Consider the following 12352-nt stretch of genomic DNA (forward strand, 5'->3'; position numbering starts at 1 on the left):
AATCTGTTCAACAACAGATTTGCCACTCCTGACGGTTCCCTTCAGGTTCAAGGTCTGCCATGAAAATTTGAACTTTGCTACCTGACACAAAGTCAAGTGTCTTTCCAGAGAGAGTCATAAGCATTATAACAGGGCTTCTTTCTGGCTTCGTGCCTTGCCAGTGCATCTTTGGTTTTAAAACTTCGCCCGCACAAGACACAGGAAAAATCTCGTACATTGCTATGCTTGTGAATCTGGTGTTTGGTCAAGTCTTCCTTTCTGTAAGTTTGGTAGTCACAGGATGAACACTGAAACTCTTTGTTGCCAGAATGTGTTTTTAAATGGGCAGTGTATCTATGTTTCAGTCCAAAGTTTTTCCACAAGTGCAGGAATAATTCCTTGTATGGCATCCTTGTTTGTGTTGTTTCAAAGACAACTTAGAGCGGAAGCTCTTGGGCATTCATTGCATGCATGGTCCTCTGTAGAATGGGAAGCCTCGTGCCACTTCATTCCTTTGTAAGTTTTGGCTCAAAACCACAACCTTGCATTTCTTTATGCCCTTCCAGCTGTGTGTACAACTATGCTCTTTGAGGAGTCTTCTTTCAGAGAATCCCTTCCCGCAGAAGCAGTTGAAAGGAAACTTTCCAGTATGTTTCCGTGTATGCTTCCTGAGGCCAGTGTTTGATTGGTAGACCTTTCCACATACCTGCAGCTGTATTTAGACACTTTCTTGTCATCCCCCTCAACTCTTTCTGCCAAAATTTTGATTTCACTTGTTCCAGCAACCGCCACATCTGAACAATCTCCGGTCTTTGCTCTATCTGTGTGTCCTTCTGCAGAGTTATCTGGGCTCCTGACAGCATCACTCTCAATTTCAGCAAATAGTTTTGTAGCATCTGATATGATATGGAAAACAAAAAAAAACAAAAGTAGTTGAATTATACAACTGACAACAATCTTTTGAAATCAAGGTTATGTACATGTCGTGCTGCATCAAGCATTGCATAGGGCTGGAAATTTAAGTGGAAAAAATTAAAATTACCAACAATTAACACACCGTGCCCATTATCATCATGTTTGGTACACTGTAAAACATTGACAGATAATTACAATGTAATAGTGGGACATGAGCCCAAGTTTATCAAATCAAAAGTGCTCAATGATTGCTCAATGATTATTTATAAGTCTGGGATAGAAACAATTGTTGGAAATATAAAATGCAAGTTCTCATGGATTCTTCATCTCAAAATATAATGAATGGTATAGAAAGTCAATGTATACTGTGTAATTGGGAGTACCTGCTTGGTCCTTTTTAACTAATTCCTTTTAACTTTTAAAGAGTCCTGTTTCGTGGTTTTATCTTTTTTTTCACACTGCATTATCTACTATAGTCTGGATGCTTAGTTTTGTCTGTAATTTGCAATTATTCTTACTTGTCTCTGTTTTTTTTTTAATTTGATTTTTATACCATAGTAAGATATGTATTTTATATGGGATGTATTGATTCCTGAATTCAATAAATAATGACAAAAATAAAAATATGCATTTGTATACATGAGAACTTAGTAGAAGAGGGATGAGTTTTACTGGGACTTGATATGAAATTACTCTCTCTACGGCTCCACATTTCATCCATATAATTATTCAAAGAGTAGCTTTAAAGCATTAAAGTACACAGCAATATCCTCTGCATTGTACCTTCATTGTTATGAATGTAATGTATGGGAGTTGCCATGAAAAGTCAATATGAAGTCAATATAATTCATACGAAAAAAGAAATAAGGTTACCAAAGACCTATCTCTGCCCATATTGGATTGTATTGTAAACAAGAAAATATACGGTAAGTATGAATGACATACATGTAGGGTTATGTCCTTTCACCAAGTTTGCAAGAAACTTGTCCAGCCATGTCTGAGTAGTGGCTCTTGACAAGATGAAAATCAGAACACCAAATTAGAACCAAAATCTTCATTACAGAAGAGTCTTATTATAATTAGCTATTAATAAAACTAGCTGACTTTCTTGAATTTTAAATCTTTGTAAGGACAACATGTGGAGGAAGTATCATCAGATTTAATAGTGCTATTATTCAGGAAATAGATCGCTAAATACAAACATTTTTCCCAGTGTGGAGGTCCAGAATTGGTCTAAACCATTTTGGTGAAAATGTTAAAGGGACAAAGTCGGCCATTTTTCGTGAATTTTGTTTGATAAGAGATACTACTTATATTATTTGATATGTTGAAAGATACTGAATGAATGGGTAACCATGCATATACCGGTATTTGATCCCAGTTGTAGACACGATACATGAAACCATCATGAAAATGAATTGATGGTCATGACCATTAATTCATTTTCACCATGGTTTCATTTAATTTGTATAAAACCGGCTGGCTAGGTAAGCCTCGCTTGCTGGAAAGACTGTTGAGGGCGCGCGACAGTATGGTTGAGGATAGAGCTGCGTAGCGGACGAGAGGCTGTAAGAGAGTCTACCTTGTACCAAGTTTGAAAGGAATTGTCTGAGATATCTGTGTTGACGTAGGGACGATTAGACACATGGATGGACAGAGCCAAGTCATGTCTGAGATACCTGTGTTGACGTAGGGCAAATGGACACATGGATGGACAGAGCCACGTCCATGTACAGTATAAGTCTCCTGGGCCTAAATTAATTGCAGAACCTTTCCTGGTACACTCTCTAGCATGTTCTACACTGTATGGACTACTTTATACAATGTTCTACACAAAATACCATAGATGTAGCAAAAAATTCTTACCTTTGATAGCACCTGGCTTGTTAGCGTCGCCAACAGTGGAATTTTCATCAAAATACTTGGTCTTTAGTCAATGCATCCAGATGATCCTGCGTTGGCATCACTTTTAGCGCAGCGACTACTTAGACCCAGGGTGTTAATTACTGCACCCACTGCAATGGCATCCTTACCAGGTGGGACTGTAGATTGAGTTTCAGAACTACAAACACAACACAGCCTGTTGCCAGCCAACTTACCTAGCCATCCCAGGTGGTTTAGCAAATTACATTTTAGAATTACAAATACAGCACTGCCTATTATTACATATGTACCACAGTTTACTTGCATCGAAGAGCGCGCGTACTACCGGTATTTGCACTGCAGTGCAAATACCAAAAACATTATTCCATACCTGCATGCAAATGAATAGAACAGCGCGTGATCCTTGTCTTTCAATGTGTGTCGCGTAAACTATTTAAAATGTGTTCGCTTGTGTTTTTAGTTCCTTTGTTTTCTCGATAAAATAAACTGGGGGAAACATATGTAATAATAACAGAACCCCATGGCGAGCGAGCAAGCTTGCCGTACCTAGGTTATTTGCACTCGTGTTTGCGTTGAATCCGGCTGTCCTTTCACTCGCTGCGCTCGTGAAAGCACGACCGCCGGATCCCCCGCAAACACTCGTGCAAATACCGCTGGTACGGCGCGCTTGCACTCTCTCGCCATGGGGTTCTGTCATAGTGCCAGCCAACTTACCGGTACCTAGCCATCCCAGGTAGTATGACACATTGAGTTTTAGAACTACAATGCACAAACACAACACAGCCTGCTGCCAGCCAACTTACCTAGCCATCCAAGGTGGTTTAGCAAATTAGATTTTACAATTACAAATACAGCACTGCCTAGTGTTAGCAAACTTACCAAGCCATCCTAGGTGGTACAGTGGATTGAGTTTCAGAATTACAACTACTGGTATAACACTGCCTAGTGTGAAATACCTAGCCATTCCTTGTGGTACAACATATTGAGTTTCAGGATTACAACTACAACACTGTCAGCCAACTTACCACACCACCCCATGTGGTACAGTGGATTGAGTTTCAGAACTACATATACAGTACTGCATACATGTAGTGCTAGCCAACTTACCTTGAGCCATCCCATGTGGTATAGAGGAGTTAGTTTCAGAATTAATCATTTCCACTCCTTTCCATTCACCAAGCTTAATATGTTTTTTTTTAAACAATTACATTGGGAAAAGGAAAACTTTCTTGAAACCAAGTGAACGATATTATTCTACTATTTGTTTTTGCTAAAAAAACAATAGAATTGCTGTGTAGTGCTCGAAAACTTAATTCACAGGAAAAGTCATGGCTTAATTGAGAAAGATGTAGTTTCTCTGTGACACAAATATGTCTTACGGTGTGTTTTACATGTCCAGATTGAGCTTTTTTCCAGATATGCATTAATTACGATATGCAATGCAGTGCAGACAACAGATTTTGTAATGAACTTTACACTCAGAAAATGCACAAAATTGTATATTCTTATGCCAAATGATGAAGTAGTGATTCTGATATCAATCACAGCATTAATGAAGGCAACCATAAAGCTAAATATTGAATGTCAAAGATCTATTACACCAGTGGATCAGAAATAGTGTTTCAAGAAACATAAGCAACCCAAAAATTTTGCTTACACAAATTTCATCATTTCAACAAACCTAAATGCAGTAATCCCTGTGAACTTAATTGAAAATATAAATTTAGTTTGTATTAGAGTTTCTTCAAACCATAGTTTTGAACAAAATTAGGCAAATTTTGAGGAAAAAAATTCCCTTAAACTTAAAATTGCCATGTGAATACTCTCAAAAGCATTTCAAAACCCACACCTCTACATGAACAAATACAGTACATGTATGTTCAAATAACCCCCCCCCCTCCAAGCAAACATGTATTATGAAAAAATAACACATAGTTTAATATTGTAGTAGTTCAGGATGTTAGCAGCGTCATGTTCTGAGATATCTGAACTTTTATGAAATGAATGGAACTCTTAGGAAACCAACAATTTGCATCTTTACCCACCTTCCTTTGCCAGGGAATTATCATCATCTTTGTCAGATAGAAAGGAGTGCTGTCCGTGTGTCTCATCATCATCTGACTCTCTATGATCTCCATTTCCTTCCAACTCTTGACTGCTGTCATCCATTTCAACATTTTCATCTCTCTGGTCTTGGATGACGGCATCTTGCGCTTCGCTGTTTGCTTCTCTCTGTTTGTCTCCATGTATTCCCTGTGTACCACCCTCATCTCTTTCTGTTGCAGTTTTCAAACACGTGTACACTTCCCCAACATTGTCATCAAAATCAATGCTGTCAGCTCTACTGTTAGCACAGATGCCGTCTGTACTTGAATGTGAATCGGTTTCATTTTAATAGTTTGAATGCATTGATTTGCACCCATTGTCTTTCCTTCTACCTGGTTACTAAACTGTTCTGCTGAGTATCTTCCAAATCCACTCTCATCGCTATCGTTTTCCTCTTTCACAGTTACTCCAATCTGTGGTATTGTACCATTTGGTTGATTGCTGTCTTGGTGAAATGACGGCAAGGGTTGGGACGACTGGAAATCCATGTCATCTTCTGTGTATAAATGATTTGTGTCATTCTCTCTTCTTTGCTGACTGACATAATCGTATCGTTGCGTTAGGTGTCTAGGAACCATAAATGTTGCATCAAAACGGTCAAAAAAGTTATTAACAGTCGGTTCTAATGTATTCTTTTTCACGTACGTACGTCTGCATTGTGTGGAACCAACAAAGAATCTACCATGGGCTTGGGCATTACGCTGAAGTTTGCACAGAATATCAGTTTCTGTCAGGAGATGGTTATCAGTCACTGATCCTAATAACTGATTGACTTCGATAATCCCACATGGATAGGGTACACTGGGTGATTCAGTTGTGCTACCATGTGATGTCATCAATTCAGGTGTGGTCAGCTGTGTCATCGATTCAGGTGTGGTGGGTTGTGATATCATCAATTCAGGTGTGGTTGGCTGTGATGTCATCAATTCAGGTGTGGTGGGCTGTGATGTCATCAACTCAGGTCTGGTAGGCTGTGATGTCGTCACTATTTGGCTGTTATTGACTGCCAGCCTTATAATGCGCCCACTTTGACACAAGTAGTTTATCAACAATGTCATATCTGTAACAGAGCGATGTATGAATCATTTACATTTACTTTCAGCAAATGGACACAAAGCAGGCAATAGGAACTTGAACAACTACTAAATTGCTGAATTGAAGTCTAAATTCCGGGAAGAAAGAAAAAAGGTGAACTACTGACTTTAGTTTGAGCAGAAAGTAGTAGAATCCTCCTTGATTTTTTTTCTCTGATGACAACTCAGCAACTGCAGCAATGGGCTGCCATCTTAAATCAGGCGTGCCCAAAGGACTATGGGATTAGCTGTCACATTCTAACATCACACATCATTCTGCCACAACTTAAAATTAATTTCAAGGTACTGGTAAAATTAATTCTAGCTATGTTAGTTCGGCATGTTAAATTAAATAGAAAATGGAAAATTATTTTGATATACTGATAAAATTAATACTTCACTACACAAAATTAATTCCAACACATAAAATTTATTTTAACACTTTCACCGCGGGGAGGGCGCATTCTGCGCCAACGGCCAGACTGCGGGAGGCGCGTAAACGCGCCAAGAACGTACGCGTTTATATGCGTTCGATATACGTTGGCTTTGTCTGATCTACATCATGTTTGTTGACTATTTCCTCAAGCCTAGCTAAGCGTACGAGGTAGAGGTCAAACCTAAATGAGCATGCGCGCCAAATTTGTAAACAAATGCCGTCATACTCGCTCATTCCTCCGCTGTAATTTTGTAAGGATCGTGTGATCAGTTGTTGTTTTTTCTGTCAGGAGATATTTAAAATGGCGACACTGGCACAGTTTAACACCGACTAAGCCCTTTAGCATGTTTTCTAGACAGTGATAGTGGAATTGTCAGTGATCGTGAAACTGAACTCGACGGAGGTAGCGGAAGTCAAATTTCAAATTACAACTTTAATACCGAACTTGAATATGTTCCCAAACCAGTTGAGCAAAGACAGACATTGCAAGCAAGACAGGAAGGTAGGCCAGCTGAGCATGCTGAGAGAATTGTGCGACAAAAGGTCTGTGAACGATGTCACAAACGTTGATGGTGTATCCTGTGGATGTTGTACGATATCAATCCATCAATAACAATTACACATCGGACTATCTACCAGTATATAAGCTTATATATAATATAGCTCTCTTTTGAATGTCAGATGATACCTGTTGTTCGAAGATGAACTTGTAATAAATATGCATATTAACCCATTTATGTGGGAATCTTTTTGAGTATGTGTTCCCCCTACTGAATTTGAGTTAATAAAATGTAAGTAGTAATTTTTAAAGTGTTGCACTGAAAAAAATACATTTATATATTGAAATAACAAAAAATGCAACATTTTTTGAATTTTTTGTGTAAAATCCAATATGGCCGCCGTGATCACGTGACATTCTAGGTGTGTCACATGACCTTTTGTTCATTTTTGAGATGCTCTGTCATATTGCAATACTCACTGAAAAAATTTTCCCGAATACTCTTATAATTACAAAGATACAGCTTATGCATGTAAATCAATATTTATAAGGCCTTATTCCCATAGAAAACTACGCACAGGAATGCACGTATAAAAATTAATTACGCAGTGAAAGTGTTAACAGATTAAATTGTTTCCTTGAAAAAAGAAAATTAATTCAAGCAGCATGTTAGAGTAATTAATTTTAAATATGCTTACCCCTTTGAGCACTGTAATTTTCTCCTGCCAAAATTTTAGTGCGAAATTTTACCAATTTTTATGAATTTTTCTGTAATTTATTGATAATTGTGGACCACATGGACATTACATTTTATTTGTTACAGTTTTTTCTCAAAATTTTGGCAAAAATTTTACACATATTTGACTGGGGTTTATTTTATAAAGGGTAGAAAAATAGACTTTGGTGCTCTAAAGGTTAATTATATCAAGGAATAATATAAAAAATTAATTGACAGTACTAATAAAATTAGTTTGAGACTACCCTAGGTACATAAAATGATTGTAACACATTAAAATTAATGTAAAATAATTTTGACCAAAACAGACCTCTAGATTTTTGTGTTTCCATGAAGTAGAGTAGTATGGGTATTAAAATGACTGATATTTTGGCTGATTTTGATGATTGGTTTTTTATCTTTTGTAGTACTGCCATTCCTACAAAGTCTTTGATCTGCAAGTTTTGGTAAGCTGAGAGCCGGTTTTTATTGGGTACAAATGTATTGTCTAGATGCTTTACACGATAAATATGTTGTTGTGCCTGCAGACAAAGCATCAAACAACATTATTTTTGTCTGCAAGCATTCAATGTTTAAAGAGCGAACTTCAGATTAACTCAGATGATGAGAGTAGCACAACATACTCTTTTTCAACCTTATCTGAAGAGGAAATATTGCAGAACCATTCAACAGTTTTGAGTGAGTTTGGCATCGAGTTAGCGCAAGATGACAAGGTATTACCTAATCTATATTGGATTCCTAAGATCCATAAGAATCCCTATAAACAACGTTTCATAGCAGGTTCCAGTAGGTGTACAACAAAACGCTTGTCACAACTTTTAACCATCATTTTATCTACCATTAAATCTGGTTTGGTACGGTATTGTGACAAAATTTATGAAACTAGTGGGGTCAATCAAATGTGGATATTAAAGAACTCCAAAGAATTGTTACATATTTTACAAAATAACAAAAACATGTACAATTCAATCCACACATTTGATTTTCAACGTTGTACACAACCACCCACATAACAAACTTAAAGACAGGCTATCATCTCTCGTGAAGAAAGCCTTCTTTTACAAGAATGGTAGTCGTAGGTATGAATACATTGCCATCAAGCGCAACTTAGGCTATTTCACCAACAACAGTGATGCCAAACTCAAATACAGTGATGTTGAGGTGATTCAAATGCTTTATTTCCTAATTGACAACATATTTATCAAGTTTGCTGGCATGACATTCAGGCAAACCATAGGCATTCCCATGGGCACAAACTGCGCCCCACTTCTTGCAGACTTATTTTTGTATTTGTATGAAGCAGAGTTCATGCAATCACTTCAGAAATCTGGGTGTAAAAGGATTGCCAAGCAATTTAACAACACCCACAGATATATTGATGATCTCATCAGTTTAAACAATCCTGGTATATCCAATTATCTACACCACATCTACCCAGATGATTTAGAAATAAAAGAAACAACTGAAAGTGTGGACTCGGCATCATACCTAGATGTATTGTTTGAAATTAGACATAATACACTATATACTAAGCTGTATGACAAAAGAGACGATTTCAATTTTGAAATCATAAACTTTCCCTTTTTGTAGAGCAATATACCATCATCTCCAGCTTATGGTGTGTATATTTCACAACTCCTCAGATACAGTAGAGCATGCGATTCATATGAAGACTTTCGAGTGAGACACAGCCTATTAGCTCAAAAGTTAGTGAGGCAAGGATTCTCAGAAAGTAGATTAGTGAAATCATTTAAGAAGTTCTACGGTAGATACGGAGATGTTGTATCAAAATATGACCTGTCTGTTTCTCAAATGATGAGTGACAGCATACCAAATTTTGACTCACAAAAGTAATTTGGTGAATTCACCAAATAACAATGAATTTGTCACTTTGGGTCAATCTTGACGGGTGCGGCTAGCTGGCAGGGTACGCTTACCCATTCCTGACACCTGGTACCACCACTTTTTCGTGGTTCAAGATGGCCCCATTGCCTTTGTCATCATCTATATGTTCCTTGGACCTGGTAAATTTCACAGTTTACCTTGAATGATAACGATTATTGGACCTGATTTGATGTCTATGGATTGTTTAATATGTTTACTTGGGCACTGATCATGCAAAAAATGTAATAAAATTATCAGTGTTGAATGTAATTTTCGAACGGTCTTACTAAGTGCAAAACAAACTGAAATCCTCTCAAATTGCACTAGTGAAGACATCAATTTCTCAAAATTTACAATGTGAGAGGACCCCCGTCTCGCACTCTCCCCCTGGGTATCCTACATGTATGTATGTCATTTTCAAATGTTTCACCTAGTGCAATCAAATTGAAAACACCTCTCAGATTGTACTAGATTGCAGTATTGCACACATCAAGATTTAAAATTTTTCGATTCAAGGGGGGACATCTAACGCTTTCCCCCTGGGCCTCTTGCCCATTCTCCCCTGAGAGACATCGTAGTGAAAACCCTGCATTAATGTGCTGGGCGATTTTGTACGTTCTCATCTATTCAACCTAAAATCAAAACAAAATTTTTTGCAGACCAGATCCAGAGAGCACAGAAATATGAACTGCCAGAGGATATTTGGCTATTTGTTCAGATTCCCCCAGTTGGTTTTTCTTATTTTATCAAAGAAAGAAATTGCAGCTGACCATGCAGAGGCTGTTTATCTGTCAGCAGCCATCTTGAAATCAGTGACTATGCAGGTATATCCCACAGTCCTCTTCTCTAGATTGAAGCCAAGTTCTCATAACTGCATGTAGTGTCAATAACAGAGAGTTTGTGGAAGAAAAGAACTCACCTTTCTCAGAGAGATTTCCATTGAGCACTCCACGATATAATTTCTGCGTTGACTTTTGAAACCATTCTCCGATTATCTCCTGTTTATTGCCTTTGGTAAGAGTGGCCCACATTTTCTTACATTCTGAAAACAGAAAATAATGTGTTTCAGCACAGACAGCATAGAAACTACTGCCTATGGTATAATAGCTATATCTTTACAGCAGAACAAATTCTCATGCAAGCAATACTGGTTCAGCTGAATAAAAATGTTTGTCTAGAAGTGGCACACTAAAAGGAGTAGCATCATATTGTGATGATCCTGAAAGTAGCATTGGAAGTTCAATGTCAATGGTAGCAATGACAGATACTTTCTTCGTCCGGGTCCACTGTTCTGCAGGTTTACCGAATCGGATTATAATCAAATGTAGATAAAGAGAGGACAGCGGAAACAAAGACCAAAGCATGATTGCGTACAAGACTGAACCCCATTGCCACATCGGATTTTACTCAGATTGATGACATAATTACTGTACCTTGAACAGTCCCTCCTGTGTGATATTGAGCATGGTTACAATTCCATGGATTGAGGGACAGTAGTTGGGAACAAAGCTGAGCTTCATAGCATAGGAAATGGCACAGGCTCCCGCAACGTTAGAAAGATATAGCAATGCTTACACTACCGGTAGCTCTGCATGGCAGGGCTGTGTGCTACCGGCGTTATGGTGGGAGGCCGTGTAACGCCGGTAACACACAGCCCTGCCATGCAGAGCTACCGTATGCTTACACTACAGGAGACATTGCTGTTTATCGAACCACAAGCGCCTATGCCATGGTGAATGCTATATAATGATGATATACAATTATTGAAAACAGGGGACACAGTCCCTCCACCGTGCAGGGGAGTACCTTGTGGAGTGCATATTGTAAGGTCAGCCTTCGGAAGTGTGGGGGATGCCACCGCACTTGATGGCATTGACAGCAGTACGACTTCTTTGGCGGCAGTGGGCGCCAGCATACGGGAACTTGATTGTTCTCCGTGGTCTTTTCCCCCAAACGATGACACCACACTGGGACTGTCCATTTTGTGAATCTCTGCAGGTTTTGTGCGATCACGATGGGTGTACTGTGTAGTGGATAGAGAGACTGTGTGTAGACTAAGTTGGCCTGGACCTCACGAGTACGAGTGATCCGTGCAATGCACTTTGACCCTATTATGACGAGGTGCGTTCTGGGAGAGTTTGAAAGTATTGCAGTGTCCTGGGCGTTGAGGGCGGACGATGCTCACTGCTCATCACGTAGGCCTACGTTTTTTAACATCATCACCAGAAAAATATACAATGGCTAGTAATAATTTTATCTGGATGTGTTTATTGGCCCGTTTGTCATGTTCTGCTGATTTGTTTTTTGTTTAATGTCCTGTTTGTCTTTGTTTCATTTAATTATACTTTTTATTTTTTATATTTTATTTCAAACAAACCCACAGGCTCTTGGCACATTGCTGGGATAATAATCGTATTTAATATGTAGAATATCTATATACGACTTGATTATTCATAAAAGAATCACTGTACGTGATATTAGTGTAGGCCTATAGGCCTACATGTTGACTGGCATTATACACGAATGGCTATGGCTCGGGCCCGGCGAACGCACTGCATAAACATCAATGTGTAGAATGTCCACAAGACTTGATTATTTAATAAAGAATAACGGTACGTGATATTACTGTACATGTGAGCCAGCTTAACCAAGCGGCTGTAGAGCTCTGCAGGGCTTGGGCCCGGCTTGGGCCAGTTGTCCACCGCTGCACAGACAAGATGAAAAGGCTGGAAAGCTTTTCACCGCCGATTTCATAAATCAGCGAAATTCACGAACTCTGAGCGTTTCCGGTGATAAAAACTGGTCAACGGTCAGATGGTTGCATAAACAATCGATCACCG

General features: G+C 38.6%; 3 protein-coding genes across 3 annotated transcripts in view; 1 reads left to right on the forward strand and 2 right to left on the reverse strand.

Moving 5' to 3' along the window:
- Positions 1 to 12352, reverse strand: part of LOC139123475 (uncharacterized) — a 1125851-nt gene that overhangs the window by 1026934 nt on the left and 86565 nt on the right. The window lies entirely within an intron of this gene.
- The window catches only part of LOC139124320 (colorectal mutant cancer protein-like), a 508515-nt gene that overhangs the window by 417907 nt on the left and 78256 nt on the right, over positions 1 to 12352 (forward strand). The gene's annotated exons all lie outside the window — the stretch shown is intronic.
- On the reverse strand, positions 526 to 11754 carry LOC139123473 (uncharacterized). Its single transcript, XM_070689628.1, has 4 exons — positions 11319 to 11754; positions 10432 to 10554; positions 4824 to 5944; positions 526 to 875 (listed from the first exon to the last, which is right to left on the reverse strand). The coding sequence occupies exons 1-3, from the start codon at positions 11491 to 11493 to the stop codon at positions 5067 to 5069; spliced, it is 1176 nt and encodes a 391-aa protein (XP_070545729.1). The 5' UTR covers positions 11494 to 11754; the 3' UTR covers positions 526 to 875; positions 4824 to 5066.

This window comes from Ptychodera flava (genome assembly GCF_041260155.1).
Source record: "Ptychodera flava strain L36383 chromosome 23 unlocalized genomic scaffold, AS_Pfla_20210202 Scaffold_23__1_contigs__length_28996876_pilon, whole genome shotgun sequence".
NCBI lineage: Eukaryota > Metazoa > Hemichordata > Enteropneusta > Ptychoderidae > Ptychodera > Ptychodera flava.

Excerpts from the sequence above, each read along its gene's own strand:
- LOC139123473 (XM_070689628.1), bottom strand. The coding sequence starts at position 11,493 with ATGGACAGTCCCAGTGTGGTGTCATCGTTTGGGGGAAAAGACCACGGA. Across the intron at positions 10,555-11,318 it reads TACAATATGCACTCCACAAG|AATGTAAGAAAATGTGGGCC; the intron begins GTACTCCCCTGC and ends TTCTGTTTTCAG. Across the intron at positions 5,945-10,431 it reads TGGAAATCTCTCTGAGAAAG|ATATGACATTGTTGATAAAC; the intron begins GTGAGTTCTTTT and ends GCTCTGTTACAG.